The 18,951-nt window shown below is 35.1% G+C and overlaps 1 protein-coding gene across 1 annotated transcript in view; it reads right to left on the reverse strand.

Moving 5' to 3' along the window:
• Nucleotides 1-18,951, reverse strand: part of MTHFD2L (methylenetetrahydrofolate dehydrogenase (NADP+ dependent) 2 like) — a 138,125-nt gene that overhangs the window by 76,037 nt on the left and 43,137 nt on the right. The window contains exons 4-5 of the mRNA XM_060011706.1: nt 18,389-18,541; nt 16,869-16,976 (exon numbers count right to left, since the gene is read on the reverse strand). Coding sequence (XP_059867689.1) covers nt 16,869-16,976; nt 18,389-18,541 — 261 coding nt within the window. The remainder of the gene's footprint in view (nt 1-16,868; nt 16,977-18,388; nt 18,542-18,951) is intronic.

The following is an 18,951-nucleotide window of genomic DNA, read 5'->3' on the forward strand; positions in this document are numbered from 1 at the left end:
AATGCAATATATATCCCTCTTATTTGTAGCAGAAAATGTGGGAATAAGGGCAGAAGAAGCCCTCTTGGACCTAGCATAGTTCACAGTGGGTAGTAACACAAAGACTCAGAGGAGCCATTCAAACAGGAAGCAGTTTGACTCTGTGAAAGTGGTGAAGGAAGAATCTGAAGGCTGCTCAGCATGTCCTCCCCAAACCCTAACAGAAGCACCCTGCAAAGATAAGATCCAAGAAAATCCAGCTCATTCCATGATAAGTAATTTTAAAAAGGATTTTACACAGCATCAATAAAAGGATACTATATAAGAATCAGCCCAGGGGAACCTTGATTCTAGTGGTAGTTACATGACTATATGCATTTGTCTAAAGTTATGGAACTATACACCAAAAAAGAGTAAATTTTACTATATGCAAATTTTTAAGTAAATAAAAGGATACATTTTAAAAGTGGCAGACCCAAGGAAAAAAAAACAAAGAAAATTTTAAATTTAACAACAAAGTAATAAACTCAACAGAAAAATGTTGTTATGGAAAAGTTGAACATTATGGCCAAACACTATGTCAAACACTTTAAAAATAAGAACTTAGAGTCATACAAAATGGAGAAAAAAGACTTGAGTCCATACAAATTGACCTATAATAGTCAACAGTGAGACACATATCAGTAAAGTTGCTGGACTTTAAAGACTAAAACAGGAATCCTATGAGCAACCAGGCAAAAATTCAGATTTTTACATTCAATTCCAGAAAACAGCAGAGCAATACCTACAAGAGACCCATGTAAAGAAACTGGGAGCAAGGATTTCATATCCAGTCAAATTGTCTTCCAAGATTAAAGTTTGCAAACAATTTTGAAATTGTAAGAACACAGGAAATATTGTTCCCATGAGTTTTTCCGGAGGAATGAGCTAAAAGATGAACTTTAATGAATCAAAATGTATCTGAAGAAACTGGCAAAAGGACTATTGGAGTGTTTTGAATATATTTAATAACAAAATTAAGGCAAAAAAGTGTGAGGATTGGGGTGACAGACAAAATGTTAAATGCTATTTGCTCTGATTAGGTAGAATTAGTGCAACTAACAAAATTAGAGTAGGAAGGACAAAATTGAGAAAGTTTGCTGATTGCCTTATATTTAATGACTAGAATGAACAGATATAATTTAAAGCTGACCAATCAAATAATAGAAATATGAGAATATTTAAAAGTATAAGGCAAACACACTACAAAGATAATTTTTATTGGCAAATATCAGGTAGGAGACAAAAGAAATGGAATCATGGAAGGAAAAGGAAACATTTTATCATTTCTTCTAATAGAGTATCAACAGATACCGTATAAAGAAATAGAGAACTAAGAGTACTGTATAAAGTTATAATTATTAACTTCCTAAATCTTCCTAAATAATAAAACAACTATATACAAAAAAGAAAAAATATAAAAAGTAAACAAAAACCATAAAAACAACAAAACAGAAGATAATATGACATTTCAGACTGCATGTATTTACCATAATAAATATAAATTTTTCTGTTATCTATTAAAAGAATAATATATTAAAATTGACTCACAAAGTAAAGTCTAGTTCTACACTTTATATAAAACACATCTAAAACAAAGCTGTTCAGAAATGTTGAAAATAAAAGGTGGGCAAACATATAACAGGAAAATGACTAATCAAAAAAAAATGATGTTCTTATTATCAAATAAGGAGAAGTTCAGTAAATTTATCAAATAGGATAAAAAGGTACATATTATAATGCAAAGGTGTGATTTAAATGAAGACACGACAATGATAAATATATAAGTAACAAATAAGAAAGAAATCAGTTCATAAAACAGAAATTACAGGAGATACACAGAGAAATAGAAACACATTGAATTTGCTGAATTCAATTAACCTTTCTCAATCCATTACAGGTCAAAGGTATAGAAAATATAAGCAACATAATTAATGATATATATCTGATTACAATATATTAAACTCTGAAAGTAGATCATATATTTTCCTTTCAGGTGCCCAAAGAATATATTTTTAATGATATGACTTTGGCAACAGCAAAAAAGTAATTAATACCAAAAAGTAGATAACTAGATAAACTATAGATATTTTCTCTGATCACAAATCAATAAAGTGATAAGTATTGACAAAATCAGAAATTGAAAAACACTTCCATTGGAAAAAATTTTTAATACTGTTTTGAACAATCCTTGAGGCAAAAGGAAAACACAAAACAACATTGCAGAATTTCTAGAAACATTTATAATAATAGTACTACAGATTAGATCCTATAAAATATAAATAAAACAAAGCTTAGAGGAAAATTCACACTTAAATTATTATATAAATAAAATAGAAATTAAAAAATGAGTGAATCAATCATTTAACTTAAAATGTTAGATAAAGAACAATAAAATAAATAAAAGATATTAGAAAAAATTAATAAACATAAATGTTAAAATGTTTATAATAACTAAGCCTAAAAACTGTAACATTATAAGCAAGGAGAGAATTCAATAAATTAGCCAAGTAAAAATGAATATATAGAAATAAATATGAAAACTAAAGAAAACCTCAACTAAAATTGGAGTTGAGGAGCACCTGTAGAAGGTGCTCTCACTACTATCACTTTCCATTGTTTGCATGCACTGGCCTCTATTTTCATGCCGCGTGGGAAGAACTGTATCTTGCTTTACCAAACAAGAGGAAGTCTTCTATTTCAGGAAGGAAGATTTTCCTTGCCCAGCAACAGACCAGCCAATGAGAAGCCATTGCCACCCTGAACTCTTACTTTCCTCCAGTAAACTTTTGTTTAGAACAGTCCCTCCAAACTATCCCCCCACTTTTCTCTATAAAAGTAAGCTCCCCTCCTTTGTTCTCTGGATTTGCCTATGGTCCACCATAGCTTGCATCTCCCAAACTGTAATTCCTCTGGCTATTCCCAAATAAACTCATCTTGCAGGTATGGTAACTGGCTATTTTATTTTTAAAGTTGATATAAATACTATCATATACAACAACATGTAAGATGATATAATGAAAGAAAAGACCCCATTATAATAGCAATACAAAAATAAAATACTCAGAAGTAAACTTAACAAGAAGTGTGTAAAATCTATATGGTAAAAGAAAATCTCTAGAACAACACCAAAAGATTTAAGTAAGACTGAGGAACTAGTCATGGTTTTAAGACAAACCATATTCTTGAGTAGGATTCAACATCATAAAGATGACAGTTCCCCCTATATTCATTATACATTGAATACAACTACAAAAAAAAATGGTATTTTGCTTTTTCTAGATGAATATAATTTTATTCTAAAGTTAATATGGACAAATAAAAGAGAAAACCAGGAAATCTTTGAATAGGAAGAACAATGAGAGGGAACTCTTTGTACTTGATACAGCAGTCTTTTTCATTTCAGATAATGGTACCACCTTCTGCCCAGATACTTAGAGTAAAAGTCTGAGTTCCCCTTGTTTTTTCTCTTTCTTTCATTTGCTATAAACAATCAACAAATGTAGAGTATATGTTTAGAACCATCCCAAGCCACCAAAATTATGAAGCATCCTCCCATCTCTATCTTAATACAATTCTCCTATATTTAGAAGGTTCCCCTTATACATTAGCAGCCCACTCAAGCATTCTCTTGTTCCAAATGAGAGCCTCCCAAATCCCTGCAAAAACCAAAATTAAACCCAAACCTTCCCACTTCATCATTACTGATGATTTCATCAAGGAACTGAGCGATACATAATCCAGTGAGTTATATACACATATAATTAACAATCTGTAAAGCTTCAAGCAAAAGAAAAAATATTGAGATGAATTTCAATCAGCATGGAAAGATCTTTTAGATAACTCCACTCCTTCAATAATAATATCTAGTTAAATTGTTTTTACTCCTAAGTGAGTTTGGCTAGGAATACCCATGGAAATATCAAAGTCTTATTTAGACTTGATTGATCAGTTTCTGACTATTGTGCTATCAAACAATGGGAAGGTTTTTAGCCTGCTATTCATTAAAATGGATGACGATAGCAAAAGAGAGTTGAGTCATGGGAGTTAAGAGCAAATGTGTTCAAATAATGCCTCAGACGCTTCTGCCTTTTCCCCTTGATACCTGTTCCTGGTTCTGAGAACTAGATATCCTAACTGTCTTACTTGGCGTTGTGAAAATTCTTGTCATTTCTGTTTTCAGTTCTGGCGCCCCATTACTTTTGTTCAATGAATCCTATGACTTGTTGCACCTAGTCATTTCTAGCACCTCAAATTTTTCCCTAGGGTAATCAGAACCAACAGGTTACAGCAGCTACTCCATAAAATGATGTATATCTCTGACCCTCAGATGACTTTTTCCCTCACTCAGTTTTATCCTCATATTGTGAGTATGAAAAGAGCCTGGGCTCAGGCTTAATTTTTCTATCACACAAACCCAGATAAAAATGCTTTGTGACCACCTACAAGGGTGGGATAGGGAGGGAGACGCAAGAGGGAGGAGATATGGGGATATACGTATATGTATAGCTGATTCACTTTGTTATAAAGCAGAAACTAACACACCACTGTAAAGCGATTATACTCTGATAAAGATGTTAAGAAAATGTTTTATAAGAAGTATTAAGCAACTTCACTGTGCCCAGTGCTTTACATCATGTTTGTAAGATATAATAAGAATAAAAGACTTAGAACCTATCTCCCAGAATCATAGAGTTCTGTTAGAACTTAATAAATTAGCTGCTGGGCAAGATATGCTTCTTACTATATAAAAGTCCACAGTCAATCAAGACTTGTTCACTGGGAGCCACCTGCACAGTTTTCTAGGCTATCATTACCTCTGTAATTTATGCAAAACTGTGGATTGTAGCAAAGAGTTGTTGGCAATTAAAATTTGAGGAAATTAATATTTTCTATTTAAAAATGTTAAGACAAACAACACAATATGATTCATTTTAGAGTATCATTTTTTTGTTAAAATTACCTAAATGAGGAATTTACTTTTGTCAGACATTTCCAGCCATTCCCTACATTCATTTATTCGACCATCAAGAAATAATCCCAGGACCATGCCAAGTGATGGAGATACACAATTCCCTCCTCTCATATGGAAAACAGATCTGTGAATCAGAATTATAATACAATGTGATGACTCCACACTAAAAGGAGGTATAAGTTACAGTGTTGGCACAGAGAACCATTATCTACTCTAGCTAAGAACAGCACAGGGGCACTTAAAGGTCTAAGAGAGAGGTTCTTGATGTGAGTAGGAATTTGGTTTGCTTCTGCTTCAATTCCCTTATGCTTTTCCTATCCCTTCCAACTGATAAATCATTTTCCATAAAAATAATTACAGGCATATTATTTCGCCCAGACTTTTGGAAAGTTCTTTCTTACAAGAGCTAAAGTCTCCCTTTTGGCAAATTTTACTAGGATCCTAGATCTATCTTCCACAGCAACGCAGGACAAGTCTCATCTTCCTTTGCCATGAGGCAAATCTTCAAATACATACTTGCTCGTGCCTGTATAAGCAGATGAAGCCAAATGGCAAATCCAACAGGAGCTAGAATCTCACATGTAGGGTTTTGCTTTGTTACTTTTTAAGGGAAAAATGAGTCACTCCCAATATATTAACTCATACCATGGTCTGTTTGAAAGGGAAAATCACCAGGGAAATCGCAAGAAGGAAAACTCAGTATTTGTCAACAGAATAGCACTAGCTGGATAAGAGAAGCCTGAGTTCTGTTTTCAGACAAATGCCTCGAGAGGCCTAAAGATTCTGAACTTGAACATGTATTTCTTTCTCTCTCCATAAGCTGCAATTACATCTTTAAGCATAAAACAGACAAAAAACAAAATGCACAGAGCCAAAACATATGTGATGAAAATAGCTCTTATATAAGAACTTACTACACATCTAGCACTGTTCTAGTACTTTACACGTATTAACTCACACAATCTTCACCAAACACTGTAAGTGTATTTTTTATGAGGTAGAAACTAATATTATTTACATTTTTATAAATAAGAAAACCGAGAAAATACAAAAAGCCCATAATTTGTCCAAGGTCATAAAACTATATAAGAGTCAGAATTCAAATTTATTTAGTTCAGCTCTAGTGGCCAAGCTGCTAGTCACTTCACTACACAGCCTCCGCCCTAAGCAGAAAGGAAAGGAACCATTGGAGTTCACAGTTGTAAAATCAGAGCTGAGAAACACTATGTGTTCACTTTGGTCAGCAGAATAGCATTTCTGGGATTATCATCCTGACTCTTTCAGGAGGCCAGTGGGGGATCTTGGATGACACTTCTTTTTCCTTAGGGATAAAGTCTGCCTTTAGATCTCACCTGGAACATACTGGTAGTACTAATAAGACAGCATCTGACAGAAAACACATGTGTCTCTAACACAAAAAGGACATTTTCAGCTTTAATTTTTACCACTTGTAAAATAATCAAGAGCTAATTTCCCCAGATCTTAAAACAATACTGTACTCTCTTGGCTCCTGAATTCCATCTACTATAAGTTTTCTGTTTCAACTTCAGCTGTTTTTTCTTTGTTTAAATAACTTTAGATACAGTTACAGAGTACTCAGATCTAAGCCTTCTTTTCATGCTTAAAATGGGCCAGACTTTAATCTGGTATCTGGTCAAGACCTGGCTGGTTTGATTTGCTGTTTATCAGTCTTTCAGTTATCTTCCACACACCTTGGGTCACTAGGTGGATGACAACTAAGGAATATGGTTTCACGTTTAGTTACTCAAATACCGTTTCAATTCCACTCCTTTTAAACATCTATCTCAATCTATCTCTTTTGTGAGAAAGAGTATTAGGAAGGACTTACTGAATCTTGACCACCATTGTCTCTAGATAGTTAAAAGATCTTCCCCTGGTTTCAGCCAGAAATTATTGAATCGAAATCATGGATTCATTCATTTAACATAGACAATATATAAATGAGCAAATGCATATATAATAAAAAGTTTGCATAGAAATAAGTGCTATGAAGAAAAAAGCACAGAGTAAGTAAACAGAGTAATAGCATAGGTGCTACTTTGATAAGGTGGTCAGGGACAGCCTGGGGAGGTAACATTTGGACAGAAACCCGAAGGAAGTGAGGAAATAATTATGTAAATAACTTCCAAAAAGAGCATGCTAGGCCGAAGGAAAACCAAGGGCAAAGATCCTGACACGTGAGCATGTATGACATGTTCTAGGAAAGCAAAATGCAGGTGTGGCTTGGAGGGCAGTGATGAAGGTGAGAATGGTAAAAATTGAGTAAGGAGAGGCAGCCCAGGTAGGATCATGTAAGATCTTGCATATCATAGTAAGGAATTTGGATGTTATTCTGGTGTTTTATTGTTTTGAGTGTTATGGGAAGCCACAGATGATTGAGACATACCAGTTAGAAAACAGACTGCACGCGGGAGATGAGACAAGGGTGGAGGCGGGAAACTGGTTTGTAAATTTTATAGTGTGAGATAATGGCTGTCTGAACTAAGGTCTTATTAGTGAAGATGGTGAGATCATGGGTATATTTGACACAGACTGTTAATGGATAAGACATGGGGTGTGAGAGAGAGAAGTCAAGGATGGCCTGAGGAACTGGGTGAATTGATGGCGACATTTACTAAGACAGGGAAGACTAAGGGAGTAAAATTAAGAGTGAAGGTTTGTATATGGTAATTTTGAGATGCCTACTGACCATCCAAGTGGAGTTGTCAAGTGGACAGTGGTTATATGGGTCCAGAGTAAGAGGTGACACAGGCGGTATTTAAAGCTATGAGGTCGGAAAAGATTGACTAGGGAATGACTCTGGAACAGGAAGTGAAGCCCTGGGCTCATTCCCATGCTTTGAGTAGTCTTCCTCAGTTACCCTCCCTGTATACATTCTTCTGTGGAGCTTCCTAAAAAATACCGATATTCAGATCCAACTCATAAAGACTCTGATATGATTGTTCTGTGTTGGGCTTAGGTGGCTACATTTTTAAAAGCCCCCAGATGATTACAGGGGACAGCTAAGTTTGAGAAACACTGGTTTAGAATTTGGGAAGAAGGCAATGACTCAAAAACTGAGAATGAGAAGAAACGTCTAAGTGAGGTCAGAGAAATGTATGCCAATGGTAGCTTTGATCTATGCTAAACAATAAGAGAAACAACCCTATAAAATATGGCTGTTTCATTAAATTAAAAAGCATGTTATAAATATTACTCAGTCCATTACATAGTTCCCTGCTTATAAGTAATTTTAGGAGAAAATATTTTTTGGTCTTAATATCAGAAAATATTTTATTTATCCTGAGCATGTGTTTCCTTTTTATTAATCTTTATTGGAGTGTAGTTGATTTACAACATTGTAGTTATAGTTTCAGGTGTACAGCAAAGTGAATCAATTATACATATACATATACCTACTCTTTTTTTTTAGATTCTTTTCCACATAGGCCATTACAGAGTACTGAGTAGAGTTCCCTGTGCTAGCAGGTTCTTACTAGTTATCTATTTTATATATAGTAGTATGTATATGTCAGTCCCAATCTCCCAATTTATCCCTCCCCATCTTATCCCCTGGTAACCATAAGTTTGTTTTCTACATCCATGACTCTATTTCTGTTTTGTAGCATGTGTTTATTTTTAACTCTAAAGGTACTTACTTGGGTCATCTTTCTTTCCTGCCTAAAAGCTCACAGGATGAAATTAGTAACCCTATCACAGAAAGTATAGTTTAGACTCAATTAAATAAATGTACCAAACACATATTCAGTGTGCTTGGCAGGGGAAAATATCCATGAAGATTTAATGATATGCCTATTTTTAATAGTAGCTTTATTCTTGGCTCCATTTTAGTTCCAGGCCTTGCTTCCCCTTTTTCTTAACTAGTTCTCATTTGCATTGTGCTTCATATATTGTTGTGGACCACCTTAAATACTTTTTAGAATAAATGCAGTATAATAGCTTATATGAACTGAACACTGAGTTCTAGGGAAATGCAGGAACAGAGTGTGCACTCGGGCAATATGATAAAGAGCCTATTCTCATTAACACTGGGCTCTCCTGCTCCAGCAGTCAATCTTCACCCATCAAGACTCCAACTATGGTGTAAACAAGTTGCCAGTTATAAAGGAAAATATTGGCTTTGGAGTCTTATATTTTTAGGATTATTTTCCTATTAATAGTGATAAAATGTGTTAAATCATCCACATGAATCAATTCCCAGGTGACGAAATTCCTCATGGTACCAAACAGCTAGGTCAGTATTCCTGACTGTGAAACAGATTTTAAGCTATATATATATATATATATATATATATATATATATATATATATATATATATATATATATATAAAACTAACTAAATTTTAAAGCGATCAGACCCTCCCAAATCTTAGCCAAAATAAGGTAGTCAGCTCAGTCATGGGATAAGGGGCATGAGCCAAAGTATTGCCCTTTCCTTTCTAGTTGTTTTGGCTGGAAGATGTATGTATGAGATCTATTTGTTAAAGCTTTATATAATTTTTACATTTATTTTCTTCTTTCCAAGATTAACAGATGAAAAGAAACTCAGGAATCTTATTACAAAGTCTTATTCTGCAAACTTGCTTAAAAGACCATAGACTAAGGCTAAATAAGTATTCTCAAGGCTCTGAATTCATTCTCTGTGTGGAAAAAGGCTAGACCTCTGGGGTGTATTAGTACAAATTTAGCAAATATATAGATACAAATATGGCAACTATAAATACAAATATATATACACACACACACATATATATGTATATGTGTGTGTGTGTGTGTGTGTGTGTATATATGTATATAATAGTTTTAGGGGGGATAAAAACAACTTTCAGGGTTAAAGACTTTTACTCTCACAGATTCACAGTACTTACTATATTAAAGGTTATATTATATTACTATATTCACAGTCAAGATATATGTTTGATTTTGTTTAACCCAGATTTCCCAGACTTATTTGACTAATTTTTGTCCCTTTAAAAAAAAAACTAAACCCATTTAGAGAAACACACTCCACAGGGTGTGGGTCATCTCACAAGAGGTGAGAGGCCCCAAAATACGGGGTGGTTAGTTTTTATGGGCTGGGTAATTTCATAGGCTAATGAGTGGGAGGATTATTCCAACTATTTTGGGGAAGGGGTGGAGATTTCCAGAAATTGGGCCACCTCCCACTTTTTGGCCTTTTTAGCTGGCCTCAGAACCATTTAAAATCTTGTGGTACATCCGTGCTCCTAAGAATACAGCTTATGAATAGCCATATTAAAACTTACATGATACTCTTGGTCTACGAATAAAGAGAATTTATTCATTCATTTATTGAACAAAGACTTTTTGGAGAGCTATTATGCTAGATGCTGGAAATAAAATGGGAAGATAAAGAGATATGGTTTTCGCTCTTGTGGAGTTAATAGTCCAGTGAGTATGATGAAAATTAATCAGATAGTGACACAACTAAATGACAATCACAAACTGATAAATGTTGTGAAGGAAAAGTTCTTCAATGTGTCTATGGTGGTGTGTGTGAGGGGGTGGGAGAGATTTTCAGAAGTTCTATCTGATGTACTTACTATATATGTATAATAACACTGCTTGGCATTGACCTGATTTTTTTTTTAAATCATCAAATCATCATTTACCATTATGGTATGAATGATTTATTTTGTACAGAGTGAACTTTTTCCTTCTAGAGATTTTAGAAATTTTTAATAACTTCAAGTAAATATAGTTTTAGTTTTGTCTGTGAGGTGGGATTTTTTAGTTTGAAGTGAAGAACAGTGACAGAAGGTAGACAATAAAAACATTCCATTGCAATAGTACAAAAGATAGGCATAAAAAGGTATAACATTAATGTATAACTATAGCTAGAAATCATCCACTCCTTCCCACAACCAAGCTTTTTATTATAGAAAGCTCTCCTCCTTTGCAGCATTTTGCACAATTATAATGATTAATCATTCATACCTAATTGTTTGATCACTGTCTTTCCTACTAAACTGTAAGCTCAAGAGGACAGGGCAATATCTGATTTATTCACTATCATATTCCCATGCTTAGTGACAAAGAAATCAGCTCCTCTGTAAGAAGGCAGCATTACATGCCAGCAGCTCAAGAAAAAAAAAAAAAGTCTAAACAAAATGATAGATTTTAAATGTTTTACTGGAAAAATGCTGTGACCTCTTTCAATTAATGCTGTCAGCAATAATTTTCCTTCCCTTCCCAGTATCCTTAGGTCTCCTCTCCCCTTCCTGATGGTCGTGAGGCATTCTCCTCTACTGTGATCTGACTCTTGGGCAAAAGGGGAGGCATAAGTTATACTTTTATGTAAATGCCTATAATGTTAAAATATGAAGGAGTTAGTTTATAGTAAGTACCTAGCTACTTCTGTTCCCTCCTCCCCACTATATAGGGATTTTTTTTTCCATAAACGGCAGTATTTTATTTTAAATCCCTAGCCTGCAGTCTTATTTTCTACAATACAGGCACACAGGAAACACTAAATAAACTGTTATTGATTCACTGACTAGTTGCATTATTACATGCCAAGCCCTGTGCTAAATTTCAGAGATACAAAAAGCCTAAGACAAAATATTTGTCATTGAGTAGTTCATATTTACTATGTCTGTGTAGAAAAGGGGACCAGGTAGACAATCAATATGCAACAGGATTAGTACTGGGATGGCAGCACATATAACATGTAAAAGTTAGATTTGCTGCACATCTTGAAAGGTGGGCTGGAGGTGAGAGGAAAGCAGGCGAGTGAGGGGAAACAGCATTCCCTGCAGAGGGAACAGGGTATGTAGTGGAAAGGAGGCCTGGAAGAGATGGTGTGTTTGGGGAACAATGTGCAGTTCTATGAAGCTTCAGCATAAGGTACCAGGGGGAACTCGATGGGATGAATGGCTGAAAAGGCTGGTGGAGCAGAAATGAATATCCTAACAAGTGATGCTTTGAATAATCGGGCTTATAGACATCAGAAAAGGGATGCTTTGTGCTAATAATTATGAAAAAAAATGCCTGGTACTTTGAGGTCATGAGGAAAGAGGGAAAATGAAAGGGGAAAAAAAAAGATTTGGACTTCACTTTATATTTTAAATAGTGTTTAATGTTATTTTCAACAGGGCAACTAATAGTTCCAGCTGCCTGATGTGAGAATATGTGACATTTTTCCAAGTACATTGCTTTCCAGATACTAGCTGGCTGAATTTCAGAGATGTTGAAAATGAAACAGTACTCCGACTATTCAACTTAGAAAATGAGACTACAGCAAGCATTTGTTCTTTTCTATTGCTTTCCACTATGCAAACTCAAAGCTGTAATTCAGTAAAGTTTAGTCAACACAGAGGCGTCATAAAACATAATACCCCCAATATCTTACCACGAGTACTTCTACCTTAGGAATAGCGGAATGGGAGGAGAAAAGACTATAAATGCCTGCCGTCCCCCTGCCCCCATTTGACAATGGTTCATTCCACAGCGGCAGCAAAAGTCCCACTCCATTCCACTGGCAACAAGACTAAGAATCTCTGTCCGGGAGGCGTGATTGCTTTGCGTGACTCCTCTCTCCTAGGTGTTCCTTTTTGTCTCCTCTCTTTGAAACTTGAGAGCACCTGGTCCAACCTGGCACTGCGTTGAGCTTAATCACACATAACCACTCATATTACACTGCACTGCCTGGAACATCCATTCCTGTGTTACTACCTGAAGGCCCCTCCTGTAGGTGAGAGAGAATGCTCCCAGGCTAGCAAAAATGTTCATTTTCACAACTGGAGCCAATTTTCACAAAGGAAAGGCATCACACTGACAAAATATCTTGTGGTTTTCCATTTAGATAGGATGTCCCCTTGAATGAAAAATACCTGATATATAGAAGTTGCAGCAGGTGGGCAGCTTGAGTGCAAAAGCTGAACACCAATGCGGAAGCTGTGCTTTGACAAACAGTGTCCTGAAGATGCAGTCTGTCATCTTCTGGAAACAGGGGGCCAAGTCTTCTTCACCCCTGTACCACACCCCCACCCCAGTGTTTCACAGAGAATACGCACTGAACGCCTATTACCTGAATGAAGTCAAGAATATCCCGAAGGACTCTAAGCAAAATCAGCTTAGTTGCTGACTCTTCCAAAATGCTCTTTTAAAAAGTCCCAGCAACCAATGCCACTGCAATAGTACCCCAACCTTTTAGTTAAAAGGAGGAGCATGTTGTGGCCATTTAGGGGGATCTATTTAGATGACATGCCCTATGTAAGAATATAAAATAGGCAGAAATGAATTTACTCTAAAAGAATTTGAAATAAAATCAGACTATGTATTCCTTTGGTTATAATTAATACACATAATGCCTGGTCATTATGGCACTTTGTTATCTTAAAGGAAAAAAAAAAAACTGTTTCAGAGAAATTGGAGAACTCTGTTTTACTCCATCAGGGTAAGCTAAACATAAAGACATTGTGCTAAAGCCAATAGTATTCAGTTTTCATTCTGAAAACTGAAAGGTTAAGTTACCTGGGTAGGTTACTACACACAAAGACGTTAAAAGAATACCAGTGAATTATAGGTGATCACAATGATATTAAAACATCCTAACAAGTAGTGGGGCTCATGAGAAGAGACTCCACTGTCAATCTCTTTACATTTCCTCAATTAACCAAGGGCTTCCCTTAGCAAATTGAATGCTTTCTTAGGGATGCTGAATTTTATTTTGTGCCACTAAATATTTATCATTTAAATCACCCATACTTGCATATCATGCCCCCTCTGTACTCTGTCCCCCCACCCTACCACCACCAAGACTATAAGCTCTTGGAAGACAGGAACTATCTCTCACTCTCTATAAAGTACACAGTGGCTTGAATGTCATGTCATCTTTAAAGCCTCCTGTGATGACATGTCCTCAGCAGAAGGTTATCTCCCTGCAGCATCCTGCTGTGTTGAGTATCAGCACTAATTCTTTACCTCAAGATTTTAGCACATTCTCAGTCCTCTAAATATTTTAAGCCCTTGAAGAATTAAAAGAAGCTCTTTCTCACAAAACAGCCAGGATCCATGTCCTAAATAATCAAGACTAAAAGCCAGCCCTGTGTAGACACATATTAATCAAGCTAAATTTCAGTTTCGCCATTTTTCTTCTAGTGCAATTATCTTTGGCTTTAAGACACAAATGAATCATTTGGGCTCTGAATCTTTTCTGGCAAAGAAGTACAGTGTGAGCTAAATGCTCAACATTCTGAGTGTCATCAGAACAAGTTCTATAGATATGAATTTGCCCAGTTAATCCTCCTTCATTATGTCCATAAGCTAACAATGCACATGTAGTCACTGCACATCATTACTGCTCTAGCAGACATGGACATTTGAAATATTAACTTTCCCACAGACTGCAAATCTCCGGTAAGCAGCTCTCAACAATTCATTATACTAATCATATATGTCACCATACTCCTATTAAATATGCATGAGATTAATAACCACCACCCATGTTGCGAACTATTCAACATCATTTTTAATACAATTTATTACCTTTTAGATACTGTAATTATAACGGCACCTGTATGCCACTATAACTGTAAATTTAACCACCTGGCGTTTAAGTAACTAGTACTATATCTAATTCCAATTTTGTTCAATTTCTAACATGCATTCAAGTGAAAATATTTTGTAACACAAAGTATAAAATATTTATAAAGTAAATGTGTTTTATGACATAGGACTATCTAATTTAAAATTGCATAAATAAGAGGTAAATTAACTTACTTAGACTTAGGTATTTTATAGACAAATAATTCAAAATTGAAATTTATCAAGAAATTAGCACACAATATATTAATATCCACAAGAAAAAGTACAATGTAAAGTAAACTTTGGAATATTACGATGTCATATTTATAATCTAATATTTTATTAACTTTATAAATTCTATGTTTATGCAAATTATTACAACAAAGATTAGATTTGATCCAAATAAAAGTAAATATAAAACCTACAGAAGAAGAAAATAAAATTTCAAATGAAGGTGAAAACTACATCATTGACCTTGGATTATGTTATTCTAAACTTTTTAGTTAGTATGGCCACAGATTATTATTTAAGCATAATAATGGAAATAACAGTAATAGTCACAGTTCACATGTACCAAGGGCTTACTTAACTTACTGTGTCAGGCACTGTGAAGAGTGCTTTACATACAAGTCTCATTCAATTTTCATAATAACCCAATGAAGGAGATATTAATATTATCTGCACTTTACAAATGAGGGAAGTGGAGACTTACACAGATTAAATGACTTACCCAAGGATACAGGGCTTGGCAGGGGAGGGGTCTGACTTCAAGTCTATCCTCCTAACCAGACAGTCAGCACCCAGCTCCCAGCTTTGTACACCACCTCCTTGAATGGCCTTGGGTAAGTCACTGAAGTCTCTAAAGCTCACTTCCTTTAGCTGCAAAATGTGAATATGAATATATTCCAGAATTACTGAGAATGAAATAAGATAGTTCATGAGAAAGTGCTGTGCAATTAATAGAGCTGCATAGTGCTGCTTGTTATGTTATTGATGAAATAAGAAAATAATATGTTGAAAATGAAGAAAAAACTGCCTATTTTGGCTCTTGGTCAAAATCTTCCAACAAAAATGGTACACCTAGGTAAATTTTCCTGGTTGTTTTTCCTTGCTTAACAGAAACTATTAAATAAAGGTAAATATGAATCAATATCTTTATTATACCCTAAGAGATAGATGAGCATTAACAGATTAAGTTAGAAGTGAATAGGTAAGCTAGAGATGCAACTTTGTAGATGGTTACCATGAAAACTATGTTGATATTACCAGATTTGGCCTTTCAAAAAGCTCTTCAAAGCTAAGGCTTTTTAAAGTTTCTTTGAGTCATTATCAGGCCCTAGTTTACTATGATCCACATACACATTTTGATTTGTTGCAATATTTAAGTCCTTAAGTCCAGGCAGGCACAAACAATTCAAACTCTAATAATTTATAATTTTATATAAGTGATATGTTATCATTGGGCTTCTTTTTCCTAAGGGCTTCGTGGCTTAAAAAAATATTTCATATGCATTACGTCAACCAAGATCATAAAATTAGTACAGTTGACCCTTGAACAATGCCGAGGTCTGGGACACCCACCCTCTGCACAGTCAAAAATCCTCCTGTAACTTTACAGTCAGCCCCTGGATTTATGATTCCACATCCATTGATTCAACTAACCACAGATTATATAGTACTGTAGTATGTATTTAGTGAAAAAAAAAATCTATGTATATGTGGACTTGTGCAGTTCAAACCCGTGTTGTTCAACAGTCAACTGTATTTGAAAATTTGAGATCAGGAAACTGGAATTCACCAAGGTTAATAATGGTAAAAAAAAAAAAAAAAACACCAAACATATCTATATATTGGTGGTGTGTTTTAGGGGGGTAGTGTGTATGGGTATACAGATATCTATCAACATGTGATTTTTATGTATCTAGTATGTATCTAGCCTTGCTACCCTTCTTAATGTCTATATTTTTAATGATATAAAGGAAGTATATATAGCCAAAGGATAAAGTAGGAACAAAGGGGCCACATTTTTCCAGTAATTCTTTTATTCATTGTCAAGGTGCTCATGTCATTAGATAGGGAATAAAGGGAAATTTGCAGAAGCCCATAAATATTCTATTTTTTTTTTTGCAGAAGCCCATAAATATTTGCAGAAGCCCATAAATATTTGCAGAAGCCCATAAATATTCTATGGGCTTCTTTATTTGCAGAAGTCCATAAATATTCTATGTCACATTTTCAAACACATTTATTTGATGATTGTAAGTGAGAAAACTGTAAGAGTACATAGAATCTCCAGGTTGCCCCTACCTCCTGGCCGTTCGTGCTCTCCATCAGTGTGTAAGAGCATGGCGATGGGCATCCCTGCATTCTTGGATCTTCCAGCCACAACCACATTTTTTCCAAATGTTTCAATTCCTTAAAACACAGAGTTTGGTTTAAATGAAGAATAAGCAACAAGAAGCAAAGTAAACATCTCAACAGCCAACTGCAGTATTCTTTAAAAACTTCTAATTTAATTTGAATTATTTTGTGGCTTGTCTATAATGTTCCCACATTCACTATTTATAAATATTTCTTTTTATAATTCTTGGATCTGTCATGTTCCCTCTCATTATGGCCTCATTAAAAAACCACAGACATTTTCAAGCTTCCATTAAATTAGTTTTAAACATTAAAATTCATATGAAGTGTTAGAAGAGTGGAGACAAAATATTAACTACTAATCACAAAGCAAGCAAAGTGCAAGGTCAAGATTAATTGGCAATCAAACTTGGAGCAAATCTAGGACAAAATGAAGTGGGGGAAAAAGTATTTTTCACAAAACTCATGCACTTTATTCTATAGGAGAGAAGCACTAAATTTATGGACTTAGAAAGGTCTGAAAGATAAAGCTTACAGATTTAACACACTTAATCTCTTTGGGGCATAGTATCTTCATAAGTAAAATGAAAAAATTAGAATTAAGGCTTTTCTAAGTACTAACATTCTAAGAGTATAATTCTAGGATCTGCTTGCCCTTGGAAGTTCTCTCCCTCAGTTAGAAAAGAGAAGATTAGCAGGAGGAGATGCTGCCAAAAATGTAAGAGACAGTGATGAAGGCAGGAGAACTATCGAGGGTCTTTGAGAGCATTATTGAATTTAGAGCACAATTCAAGGGCAAGTGTTTATAATGAAAACCTAGCTCATTAGAGATGGTGCAAAATGTTCGGCACATTTTTTTAAAAATAAACTTATTTTATTTATTTGTTTATAAATTTATTTGGTTGCGTTGGATCTTCCTTGTGGTGCAGGGGCTTCTCATTGCAGTGGCTTCTCTTGTTGCGGAGCACGGGCTCTTAGAGCACGGGCTTCAGTAGTTGTGGCTCGTGGGCTATAGAGCGCAGGCTCAGTAGTTGTGGTGCACAGGCTTAGTTGCTCCACGGCATGTGGGATCTTCCCGGACCAGGGCTCGAACCCGAGTCGCCTGCATTGGCAGGCGGATTCTTAACCATTGCACCACCAAGGAAGCCCAGCATATTTTGTTTTTAAAGGTAAGGAAAAACATAATACATTTTGAAAAATGTACATGAAAATACCTTCAGCTTATAGTTTTAGAGTAGGGAGATAAACTTTCTATTTGGAAAATTCACTCCCTGAAAGGTGAAACAGCAGTTTCTTGTAACCTGGCATGTGTTCTTCATTTTATCTTATTTCAGATTATTCTTTGACTTCTGTAACTTTGTATATTCCTGTAGATTGAAGTTTAATGCTTATTTTCTTTCACTCTCTTTCAAGACAACGTGAAAATGCTCATTTTGGTACTTAGCACCCATGTCCCACAGACCAACCTGTTCGTTTGATAATTTCCCAAACAGCACTAGCAGTGGCAGGTATGAGAGAATGCTGATCCAGGCATAGTCTTCCAATGTTAATAATATGAAATCCATCTACGTCTTTTTCCGGGGCAATTCCATTGCATACTGTCCGCTCATCCACGTGGTCTGAAAAGTAAATAAAATTGATTTAGTTTTACAATTGTTATCTATTTGCAAGTCTGGAAAATTAAATTGGAGGGCCTACAGTCACATCACTTATGGTTCAGCTTTAGTTAAGATATAGAATCATTACTCTATTCCTTTTATTGCCATGAAAATAGTAAGCCAAACTGCTCTTGACCAATGGCTGTAATTAACTGCTGTAAGAGTATATGCAAGTACAGGGCCAGAAGTGGCTGGTCTGGTAAAAGGGAAAAATCTGTGAAATCAAACAATACCAATGAGATCTGGGAACAGTCAGATGATAAGGCTTTGCCTCTATAAGTTTGCATATTTAAATGTATGTTTTTCCTATACAAGATAGTTCCACGAATAGGCTTCTGTTGAATATTGTTAGCATTACAGATTAAAAGGGC

The sequence above is a fragment of the Delphinus delphis genome, chromosome 5 (assembly GCF_949987515.2).
Source record: "Delphinus delphis chromosome 5, mDelDel1.2, whole genome shotgun sequence".
Classification (NCBI taxonomy): domain Eukaryota; kingdom Metazoa; phylum Chordata; class Mammalia; order Artiodactyla; family Delphinidae; genus Delphinus; species Delphinus delphis.